Source organism: Apodemus sylvaticus, chromosome 1 (assembly GCF_947179515.1).
Source record: "Apodemus sylvaticus chromosome 1, mApoSyl1.1, whole genome shotgun sequence".
Classification (NCBI taxonomy): Eukaryota; Metazoa; Chordata; class Mammalia; order Rodentia; family Muridae; genus Apodemus; species Apodemus sylvaticus.
The window spans coordinates 191,827,687-191,840,368 of record NC_067472.1 but is presented as its reverse complement, the minus strand read 5'-3'; the positions used below and the strand labels follow the sequence as shown (position 1 = coordinate 191,840,368).

The following is a 12,682-nucleotide window of genomic DNA, read 5'->3' as shown; positions in this document are numbered from 1 at the left end:
CTGCTACATATGTGGCTGGAGCCATGGGTCCCTCCATGTGCACTCTTTGGTTGGTGGTGTAGTCCCTGGGAGCTCTGGGGTACTGGTTGGTTCATCTTTGTTTGTTCCTCCTGCAGGGCTGCAAACCCCTTCAGCTGCTTGGGTCCTTTCTCTAGCTGCCCCATTGGGGACCCAGTGCTCAGTACATTGGTTGGCTGTGAGTATCCACCTCTGTATATGTCAGGCACTGGCAGAGCCTCTCAGGAGACAGTTCTATCAGGCTATCAGCTAGCACTTGTTGGCATCCACAATAGTGTCTGGGTTTAGTAACTGTATTTGGGAAGAATCCCCATGTGGGGCAGTCTCTAAATGGCCTTTCCTTCAGATTCTGCTCCACAATTTGTCTATGAATCTCCTCCCATGGGTATTTTGTTCCCCCTTCTAAGAAGGACCTATGTATCCACACTTTGGTCTTCCTTCTTTTTCTTGAGCTTCCCATGGTCTATAAATTATATCGTGGGTATTCTGAGCTTCTGAGCTAACATCCACTTATCAGTGAGTGCATACCATGTGTGTTCTTTTGTGATTGGGTTACCTCACTCAGGATGATGCTTTCTAGTTCCATCCATTTGCCTAAGAATTTTATGAACTCATTGTTTTTAATAGCTGAGTAGTACTCCATTGTGTGTACCACATTTTCTGTATCCATTCCTCTGATGAGGGAATCACTTCACCCTCCATGTTCTCCTCTCTTAGATCCCCTTCCCAGCCAATACTCCTTCCATTTTCATGATGTGTGTGTATGTGTGTCCCAGTGAGTTTAACTAGGGTTGGCCATAGGTAAGGAGTTACTTGCAAGAGCATCAGCACCTTACTCATGGCTACATCACTGAAGGAAATGTATCTCCCTTCCCCAGAAACCAAGAAATGCCTACAAATCTCCAACAGGTAGAGAAAATATCAGTACATCCTTAGAATATACTCACTCCAACATGGTTACAATTTATGCTGGTGTGAACATTGAATGGTCATCCTCAGTATTATAGGGAGGGAGCCAACAGCCATGGTGATTTGTGGTGCTGATGTGCTGGCAGCAGAGCGGTGGTATCAATGGAGACAGCTCTCTAGAAGATGGGAATGTTGCTCACTGGTTAGTGCTCACCTACATAGGTGTGGCCCTGGGATTCCACATAATGCCCTCTTGGCTTTCCAAATGGGAAGACTGCTTTACCCGGGAAAGTGGAAAATAGCATCTACTCATGGAAGGTAAGGAAGTAATGACAGACCAAACTAAGGTTACCGCCGAAGTCCAACTCGGGAAACCAATGGCTTTATTGGGGTTCTTATAGAAATATGGGTGAGGGGTCATTTACAAATGCAGAAATGACTCAAAAATAGTCACATCACCGAAGCCCACCCCAGCACTGGAAATGGCCCAAGAAAGCTGGAAACCCGAAGCACACTGCAAACCTGTAGTTGAGACAACAGGTTGGAGAATGTCTCTTCTAGGCAGATCACCTAGCCTGGGGGTGACTCTGGCAGTGAGGGAAGGGGCTAGTGTATCTGTCAGTTTCGGGAGGTTACTAAAGCTATTGGGTTTTACTTCTGAGCTTAAGAAACTTCCCTTCAGGATAAAATTATTCACCTCCCCTTAGAGTGGTACTTCTCAATCTTCCTGATGTGGGGGTCCTTTAATACACTTCCTGTGGTAATGCCCAACCATAAAATTATTTTCGTGAATCACAATGTAATTATCTGTGTTTTCCAGTGGTTTTAGGTGACCCCTAAACCACCTCATCATTTGACACTCCCCCTCCCAGCAAGGGATCTTGACTCACAGATTAAGAGCCACCGCCTTAGGCAACCAGTTGTTTCACTAATTGTTTAACATCCTGTGCCTTAATGAGCTTTTCTCCAAGACAGGAAGTTTTAGCTTGGCGCTCCTATGTGTAGCATCTCATTTGTGCCTTCTAGGAAAAAACGATGAGGTGTGTCTGCTGAAAACATGGCTGTCATGATTAAAAAAAAAAAAAAATCTAGTATTATTATTCAAACACTTGCCAGTCCATGAACTCAATGCTAAGGGATGGCAAAACCTTCCGGTGGTGGCACACGCCTGTAATCCCAGCACTCTGGGAGGCATAGGCAGGCAGATTTCTGAGTTCAAGGCCAGCCTGGTCTACAGAGTGAGTTCCAGGACAGCCAGGGCTACACAGAGAAACCCTGTGTCAAAGAAACCAAAACCAAAAAAAAAAAAAAAAAAAAGAGTCCAAGTACAATTGAGTGACCAGTGTGGGTAAAACCTAACACCCGCTGTTCTATTTCAGGTGTTGACTCCAGAGTCACTCAAGAATAAGTTGTAATGAGAGGAGGCTTTTTGTTTAAGCACTGGCACCTGAACTGATTGGTGCCAGGATTACACTTAGGGGCATTCCCAAGCCTAGAGTCCTATCAGCCCAGAGATTATAAAGGCAAAAACCCATGAGATTTTGTGTATTCTGCCTACATGTAGGCAAAGGCTTATTTTAACACGTATGTCTTACAGCGGTCCAAGGCACCTTTTGAGCAGGGTAAGCAAGCGTGATTACAAAAGCAGAAATAGCAGTTAACCTTCTGACCTGTCTTGCAAGAACAGCATATTATACAAGATGGATTATAAGACTAGCCTTCAATGCCTGGGGAAAGGGGGGAAGTGGGCTACTAGGGTACTGCTTGAACGAGCTACGTGCTGACGTGTTAGAGGCATTTTTTTTTTTTGCTTTTGTATTTTTCTCTCTCGAGCATAGTAATTAAAACCTTTAATGGGAACCATAACATTACAGCCTGAGACCGAGACCCACAGAGGTCACCTACCAGTCTTTGCTAAGCTCTTCCCTTGTGCTGTACCTCACAAACATGCTGAAGTTCCAAGTTGCTAGAAGTAGTATTTGCTGCCCAATGATAGTAAACATTCACCTGATCCCTGATATCCTAGATGAGCTTCTTCAGTCTTTCTATCCTTCCTTCATCCCCTCATTACCTCTAGTCAGGGTTTTAATATCCAATCTAGGTAGGTCACAGTAGGTACAGATGTTGTCTACTGAGTTACGTTTCCGTGTGTGTGTGTGTGTGTGTGTGTGTGTGTGTGTGATGTATGCCTACATGCTCATTCATGTGCATATGGAGATCAGAGGTCAGTGTTTGGTGTCCATTCTGCACCTTATTTTTTGAGACTGAGTCTCTTTGCTTGGTACTCCCCTGATCTGACTAGATGTCTGCCCGATGAGCCTAACACTTCTGTCTCCAACACTCCAGCGCTGGGATTACGGGGCTGCCCAGATGTGGTTTTGTTTTGCTTCTGCAGCCTAAGAAGCTTCTCTGTCCCATATTAAGAACAGCTTAGGACTATAAGAATAAATTTTAAAATTTAGATGGCAATATGACCACATGACCATTTAGCAAACAGTAGTGTATTATACACTAGGAGCTATAACCTCTCCAGGAATGAGCTTTTGACCAGATTTTTTTGTTCTGTTCTGTTTTGTTTTGTTTTTTTGAGACAGAGTTTCTCTGTGTAGCCCTGGCTATCCTGGAACTAACTCACTCTGTAGACCAGGCTGGTCTTGAGCTCAGAAATCCTCCTATCTCTGCCTCCCAAGTGCTGGGATTACAGGTGTGCACCACTGCTGCCCAGCTCTGTGACCTTTAAATATACAATACATTACGGCTATCTGATGTCGTAACATTGCATTTGTTTTGAAGGTGTGGACTGTATGTAGTACAAAGCCAACGTTGAACTCAATACCCTCTGACGTCTCTTCCCATGCACTGGTGTGGCCCTATCGACTTCGCTCAGCTGCCTGACTAGTTGTTTTAAGCGAGCCAATCAATGGCTCTCAGCACACTGTCAATACTGGCCAGCCATCACCTCGTTCCAGTTCCACGACAATCTTCATCACACTACACTTCTTCCCGCATTCCCCCCCTCTAGCCTCATCTCCCAGAAGTGATCATTTCCAATCTCTCTGAATTTGGCTATTCTGGCCTTTCAGGTGACATTAAGACTCTTTCTAACACAGGGAAGTCATACGTGTGTTTTTGAGGAGTGTGTATGGTGTTGCCTCATATGGTTTGCATCACATTTAATCAAGCTTATGCTGAAAATATTAAGTGAAAAAATTGTATAAGTAAAACATTTCACACCATCCCAGACTATTACATCTCAGAAAGTAAACCAACGTTGTGGGTGTGTATACACTGCCTGCTTGTTCATGAAGATGCAACAGCCACCTTGTTTGGCAGACCAACTGTCAGACATTCTAGTCAGATACCTCTATTTTAATGGCCTCAAAATGCAAGACTATATGTAGGAAACACATGATGGGTACATGATTTGGCACTTTCTATAGTTTTAGGTACAAATCTTGAAATATATCTACTATAAACAAAAAAGACTATGCAGATCATATAGATTATATAGTAAGAAAAAGTAACACCCTGCCCCACTTTCTGGAGGGCACATTTCCTTTCTAGAAAGGGAACATATCCAACTGTGACTTAAGTTGAATTTAGGGTAAAGGTTAAAGCTATGGCCTATCAGAGGAACACAGCCTATTAGAGAACAAGAGATTGTGCATAAATGATGGAAGAGGTCTGCTGTGAAAGCCAGGTATTTTATAGATTAATCTCGAATCCATGTTAGATTGCATCCAAAAGATTGAAGAAAGGCCATTGCTCAGGTCTATTATGATATGCACAATATGCACGATATCAGAAAAGAGGCTTTTCCCATCCTGTGCGGAGTTATTAGAGCAAAGCAAACGTTGGCTCAACTCTTGACTGAGCACCAAGAAAGCTCATGACTCACCATCCTACCTTGTTGTCTCTGCCTCATATTTATTCTCCACACTCATTTTTTTATATAACTTCCCCACTCCTGAGTTCATGTTCATGTCTGTGGCTCTAATGGTGATGTCCATGGTTATGAACATCTGGTCAATCCCTCTGTTGAAGGCCATGTTATTTCTAGGCCAGTGGAAGGGGTGGTAGTGGCCTTTGGCCAGCTCTGATCCTGTGTTGGAGGCGTTTCTTCCGACTGTGACAATCCTCTCCTAGAAGCCCCACCAAGATTATTATAATCATGGCACCAAGGCATATCCGGACCAGATTCCCCTTGGCATAGTGCTGATAAGCAAAATCTAAGGGAAAGAAAGTTGATAACAGATGTTAAAAGGCTCATTTCCATGCCCCACTCCATATTCATGATTTGAGATTCTATTCTCCTCCATCAGTTAAGATGATCATCCCCACCATCACCAACAAGGGTCAGAACAGAATAAGTCCAACTCTCTATACAGTGATGCTCTCAGAGATCCCTTCCTGAATCCCAATACAATCTCTCCTCTAATACAATCAACAGCTTGTTATATTACTGACTTATAAAAGAAGATAACTTGCAACACCTGGGGATCCATCCCATATGCAGCCACCAAACCAAGACACTATTGTTGATGTCAAGAAGTGCTTGCTGACAGGAGCCTGATAGAGATGTTTCCTGAGAGACTTGGCCAGAGTCCTACAATACAGGTGGGGACGTTTGCAGCAACCATTGAATTGAGCAGGGGGACCCAAAAGGAGGGGTTATGGGAAGGGCAGAAGGAGCTGAAGGGGTTTGCAACCCCATAAGAAGAACAACAATATCAACAAAGCAGGTCTGCCAGAGCTCCCAGGGACTAAACCACCATCTGAAAAATACACATGAAGAGACCCATGGCTCCAGCTGCATACAGAGCAAAGGATGGCCCTTTCTGGCATCAAAGGGAGGGGAAGGCCTTGGTTCTGCGAAGGCTTGAGGCCCCAGCATAAGGGAATGCTAGGGCAGTGGGGTGGAAGTGGGGGAGCACCTTGTGGAGACAGGAGGAGAGGGTTGATGGGGGAGGGGGGTGAAGGGGGAATTTCCAGAGAGGAAACCAAGAAGGGATATAACATTTGAAATGTAAATAAACAAAATGACCAATACAAACTTTTTTTAAAAACTAAGGAAAATTTAAAAAATAAAATAAGCCAGGCGGTGGTGGCACACACCATTAATCCCAGCACTTGGGAGGCAGAGGCAGGTGGATTTCTGAGTTCGAGGCCAGTCTGGTCTACAGAGTGAGTTCCAGGACAGCCAGGGCTATACAGAAAAACCCTGTCTCGAAAAAACAAAAAATAAATAAATAAATAAATAAATATAAAAGAAAAGAAAAGAAGATAACTGTAAGATGAGGAATGTCCTTATTTGAGTATTTGAAATTTTTCAACCTTCTAACTAAATTTTCTCTACCAATTCTGAACTTCACATGTTAATATTCTACTCCCCTTAATGTTTTATGTACCAGACTCCCAAAATTATAGATCTATTGATTCCATGTAAAGGGAAAATAGTCTGCATGAAGGGATGGGATACAAAGGAAGTAAATATGGAGAGATCACTTACCAAATGGAGGGCTTGACCCGTCTGGAGAGGCCGTGATAGTCATAGGCTTTTCTAAGAATAAAAAAGGGGCCAAGCATAAACAAATGGAAACATCCCCTCTGTTGGAGACAAACACACATGCTTGTGAAGCACCAGTCTGTGAAATTTAAGAATACAACCCAAAGAGTCAGGCTGCCCAGATTTGACTGCCCCTGTAACACATATAAGGAAACTTCTGGCTGTGCTTGGAGCCGATCCTCTGCCACAGGGCTCCATACCCAGGTGGCTCAGGGAAATAGCTAGGCCACCCAGGAGTGCAAACAGGCCTGTGCGTGCAGGTAAGTTCCTGCACAGAGGAACCCACTCAGAACCCTTAGGTCACAGGAACTGAGGAGCTGCCTGGGACAGGAGCCTTCAGATGTCTTTCTACGCCCAGAGCTAATCCTAGGCCACAGATCTACATACATAAATACTTCCGGGAGAGAGCTAGACTCCAAGGAGTGCCTACAAACCTGCAAGCACAGGTAAGAAAACCACTTCTCTTCAAAATCCTGGCCCAAGAGGGACCCACTCAGAGCCATCAGGACAAAGGAGCCAAGGAACAGCTGAGAACAGGATCCTTCTAGTTTCTGTCTGTACCCCAGAGCTAACTCTGTACCATAGCTATCCATATCTAAAGTTCTCTCTGAGAGAACTAGTCTCCCAGGAGTACTGACACAAAAGCTTGCAGGACAAGCCACAGTGAGAGAAAGCAAAACTAGCTTACACCAGAGATAACCAGATGGTGAAAGGCAAGCACAAGAACATTAACAACAGAAACCAAGGCAACATGGCACCATCAGAACCCAGTTCTCCCACCACAGCAAGCCCAGGTTACCCCCAACACACCAGAATAACAAGATACTTATTTAACATCACATCTCATACAGGTTAAGGAACCGAACAAAACCATTTGGGATCTGAAAATAGAAATAGAAACAATAAAGAAATCACAAAGGGAGACCACACTTGAGATAGAAAACCTAGGAAAGAAATCAGGAGACATAGATGTAAGCATCACCAACAGAATACAAGAGAGGGAAGAGAGAATCTCAGATGCAGAACATACCATAGAAAGCACTGACAAAACAGTCAAATAAAATGTAAAAGGCAAAAGGTCCTAAAGCAAAACATCCAAGAAATCCAGGACACAATGAGAAGACAAACCTAAGGATTATAGGTATAGAAGAGAGTGAAGATTTACAACTTAAAGGGCCAGTAAATATCTTCAACAAAATTATAGAAGAAAACTTCCCTAACCTAAAGAAAGAGATGCCCATGAATATACAAGAAGCCTACAGAACTCCAAGCAGACTGGACCAGAACAGAAATTCCTCCTGTCACATAATAATCAAATCACCAAATGCACTAAACAAAAAAAGCAGTAAGGGGAAAAGGTCAAGTAACATATAAAGGCACACCTGTCAGAATTATACCAGATTTCTCACCAGAGACCATGAAATCTAGAAGATCCTGAGCAGATCTCATACAGACCCTAAGAGAACAAAAATACCAGCCCAGACTACTATACCCAGGAAAACTCTCAATTATCATAGATGGAGAAACCAAGATATTCCATGATAAAATGAAATTTACACAATATCTTTCCACAAATCCAGCCATGCAAAGGATAATATATGGAAGACACCAACGCAAGGAGGGAAACCACACCCTTGAAAAAGTGAGAAAGTGATATTCTTTCAACAAACCCAAAAAAAGATACCCACACAGACATAAAAATAACATAAAAGATAACAGGAAACGACACTCTCTATGCCTTAATATCTCTTACCAACAATGGACTCAATTCCCCCAATACAAAGACATAGACTAACAGACAGGATACTTAAACAGGACTCAGCATTTTGCTGCATGCAGGAAACACACTGCAATGTCAAAGACAAACACTGCCTTTTCCAAGCAAATGGTCCCAAGAAACAAGCTGGAGTAGCCATTCTTTTTTTTTTTTTTTTTTTTTTGGATTTGGTTTTTTCAAGACAGGGTTTCTCTGTGTAGCCCTGGCTGTCCTGGAAATCACTCTGTAGACCAGGCTGGCCTCGAACTTAGAAATCTGCCTGCCTCTACCCAGAGTGCTGGGATTACAGGTGTGTACCACCACGGCCCTGGAGTAGCCATTCTAATATCAGATAAAATTTACTTTCAACCAAAAGTTATCAAAAAAAATATAAGGAAGGACACCTCATACATATCAAAGCAAAAAACCTACCAAGAAGAACTCTCAATTCTGAACATCTATGCTCAAAATGCAAGGACAACCAAATTCATAAAACAAACTTTACTAAAACTAAGAGTATACATTGCATATACAGCAATAATTGTGGGACACTTCAACACTGCACTCTCATCAATGGAAATATCAGAGAAACAGATACTAAACAGAGGCACAGTGAAACTAACAGAACTTATGGACCAAATGGATTTAACAGATATCTATGGAACATTTCATCCTAAATCAAAAGAATATAACATCTCAGCACCTCATGGTACGTTCTCCAAAATCCACCATATAAACAGACCTCAACAAATATAACACAATGAAGTAATCCCATGAAGTAATCCCATGCCGCCTATCATATCACTACAGATTAAGGCTGGCCTTCAACAGCAACAAAAACAACAGAAAGCCTACATGCACATGGAAGCTGAACAATATTCTACTCAATGATAACTTGGTCAAGCAAGAAGCAAAGAAAGAACTTAAAGGCATTTTAGAATTTAATGAAAATGAAGGCACAACATACCCAAACTTATGGGACACAATTAAAGCAGTGCTAAGATGAAAACTCATAGCTCTGAGTGCCTCCGAAAAGAAACTGGAGAGAGAACATACACTAGCAGTTTAACAGCACACCTAAAAGTTCTAGAATAAAAAGAAGCAAATACACCCAAGAAGAGTAGGCTGCAGGAAATAATCAAACTCAGGGCTGAAATCAAACAAGTAGAAACAAAAAGAACTACATAAAGAATCAACAAAACCAGGAGCTGATCAACAAGATAGATAAACCCTTAGCCAGACTAACCAGGGAGCACAGAGACAGTATCCCAATTAACAAAATTGGAAACAAAAAGGGAGACATAACGACAGAAACTGAGGAAATTCAAAAAATCATCAGATCCTATTTCAAAAACCTATACTCAACACAACTGGAAAATTTGGATGAAATGGACAATTTTCTAGGTAGATACCAAATACCAAAGTTAAACCAGGATCCGATAAACCATCTAAACAGTCCCATAACTCCAAAAGAAATAGATGCAGTCATTAAAAGTTTCCCAATGAATATAAGCTCGGGACCAGATGGTTTTAGTGCAGAATTCCATCAGACCTTCAAAGAAGACCTAATACCAATATTCTTCAAGTTATTCCACAAAATAGAAACAGAAGGGACACTACTGAACTCGTTCTATGAAGCCACACTTATGCTGATTCCAAAACCACACAAAGATCCAACAAAGAAAGAGAACTTCAGACCAATTTCTCTTATGAATATTAATGCAAAAATACTCAATAAAATTCTTGCCAAGAACACATCAAAATGATCAAGTAGGCTTCATGCCAGGGGTGCCAGGATTGTTCAATATACAGAAATCCGTCAATGTAATCCACTACATAAACAAACTCAAAGAAAAAAAACACACAGTCATTTGATTAGATGCTGAAAATGCATTTGAAAAAATTCAGCATACCTTCATGTTAAAAGTCTTGGAAAGATCAGGAATTCAAGGCCCACACCTAAACATAGTAAAAGCAATATACAGCAAACCAGTAGCCAACATCAAGCTAAATGGAGAGAAACTTGAAACAACCCCACTAAAATCAGGTACTAGACAAGGCTGCCCTCTCTCTCCATATCTATTCAATATAGTACTTGATATTCTAGCCAGAGCAATTGGACAACAAAAGGAGGTCAAAGGGATACAAATTGGAAAGAAGTCAAACTATCACTATTTGCAGATGATATAATAGTATACTTAAGTGACCCAAAAATCTCCACCAGAGAACTCATACAGTTAATAAATAACTTCCACAAAGTGGCTGGATATAAAATTAACACAAACAAATCAGTAGCCTTCCTATACTCAAAGGATAAACAGGCTGAGAAAGTTATTAGGGTAACAACACCCTTCACAATAGTCACAAACAATATAAAGTATCTTTTTGTGACTCTAATCAAACAAGTGAAAGATCAGTATGACAAGAATTTCAAGTGTCTGAAGAAAGAAATCAAAGACGACCTCAGAAGATGGAAAGATCTCCCACACTCATGGATTGGCAGTATTACTATTCTAAAAATGGCCGTCTTGCTGAAAACAATCTACAGATTCAAGGCAATCCCCATCAATATTCCAAATCAATTCTTCACAGAGTTAGAAAGATCAATTTGCAAATTCATTTGCAATAATAAAGAAACCAGGATAGCAAAACCTATTCTCAACAACAAAAGAACTTCTGGGGGAATCAGCATCCCATACCTCAGGCTGTACTACAGAGCAATAATGATTAAAACTGCATGGTATTGGTACAGTGACAGGCAGGTAGATCAATGGAATAGAATTGAAGACCCAGAAATGAACCCACACACCTATGGTCAGTTGATCTTTGTCAAAGGAGCTAAAACTATCCAGTAAGAAAAAGACAGTATTTTCAACAAATGGTGCTCGTTCAACTGGCAGTCAACATGTAGAAGGATGCAAATTGATCCATTCTTATCTCCTTGTACAAAATGGATCTAGGACCTCCACATTAAACCAGATACACTGAAACTAATAGAAAAGAAACGGGGGAAGAGCCTTGAGCACATGGGCTCAGGTGAAAATTTCCTGAACAGAACACCAACAGCTTATGCTCTAAGATCAGGAATTGACAAATGGGATCTCATAAAATTACCAAGTTTCTGTAAGGCAAAGGACACTGTCAATAGGACAAAATGCCAATCAAGAAATTGGGAAAAGATCTTTACCCAATTACATCTGATAGAGGACTAATATCCAATATATACAAAGAACTCAGTAAATTAGACTCCAGAGAAGCAAATAACCCTATTAAAAATGGGGTACAGAGTTAAACAAAGAATTCTCAATGGAGGAATACCAAATGGCTGAGAAGCACCTAAAAACATGTTCAACATCCTTAGTCATCAGGGAAATGCAAATCAAAAGAACCCTGAGATTTCACCTCACACCAGTCAGAATGGCTAAGATCAAAAAGTCAGGTGACAGCAGACGCTGGCAAGGATGTGGAGAAATAGGAACACTCCTCCACTGCTGGTGGAATTTCAAGCTGGTACAACCACTCTGGAAATCAGTTTGGAGGTTCCTCAGAATACTGGCCATAGTACTACCTGAGGACCCAGTTATATCCTGGGCATATACCCAGAAGATTCCCCAACAGGTAATCAGGATGCATGCTCCACTATGTTCATAGCAGCCCTATTTATAATAGCCAGAAGCTAGAAAGAACCCAGATGTCCCTCAACAGAGGAATGGATACAGAAAATGTGTTATATTTACACAATGGAATACTACTCAGCTATTAAAAACAATGAGTTCATGAAATTCTTAGGCAAATGGATGGAACTAGAAAATATTATGCTGAGTGAAGTAACCCAATCACAAAAGTACACATGGTATGTACTCACTGAAAAATAGACATTAGCCCAGAAGCTCAGAATACCCAAGATACAATTCAAAGACCAAATGAAGCTCAAAAAGAAGGAAGACCAAAGTATGGATACTTTGGTCTTTCTTAGAAGGGTGAACCAAATACCAATGGGAGGAGATACAGAGACAAATTGTGGAGCAGAGACTGAAGGAAAGGCCATTTAGAGACTGCCTCTGCTGAGGACCCATCCCATAGACAGTCACCAAACCCAGACACTATTGTGGATGCCAAGAAGCACTTCCTGATAGGAGCCTGATATAGCTGTCTCCTGAGAGGCTCTGCCAGTACTTGACAAATACAGAGGTGGGTGCTCTCAGCCAACCTTTGGACTGAGCACAAGGTCCCTAATGGAGCAGTTAAAGAAAGGACCAAAGGAGCTGAAGGAACTTGTAGTCCTATAGGAGGAACAACAATATGAACCAACCAATTCCCCAAGAGCTCCCAGTGACTAAACCACCAACCAAAAAGTACACATGGAGGGACCCATACCTCCAGATGCATATATAGAGGAGGATGGCCTTGTTGAACACCAAAAGAAGGAGAGG

General features: G+C 41.7%; 1 protein-coding gene across 3 annotated transcripts in view; it reads right to left on the bottom strand.

Moving 5' to 3' along the window:
• The window catches only part of LOC127674415 (platelet glycoprotein VI-like), a 50,318-nt gene that overhangs the window by 1,676 nt on the left and 35,960 nt on the right, over positions 1-12,682 (bottom strand). Inside the window, exons 7-8 of one of the 3 annotated variants that reach the window (XM_052170226.1) lie at positions 6,437-6,487; positions 981-1,103 (exon numbers count right to left, since the gene is read on the bottom strand). In XM_052170226.1, the coding sequence (XP_052026186.1) occupies positions 1,087-1,103; positions 6,437-6,487 (68 nt within the window). In that variant the 3' untranslated portion in view covers positions 981-1,086. Of the gene's footprint in view, positions 1-980; positions 1,104-1,287; positions 5,157-6,436; positions 6,488-12,682 lie in introns of those variants that run through there. The other 2 variants (XM_052170211.1, XM_052170220.1) reach the window with 2 other exon arrangements.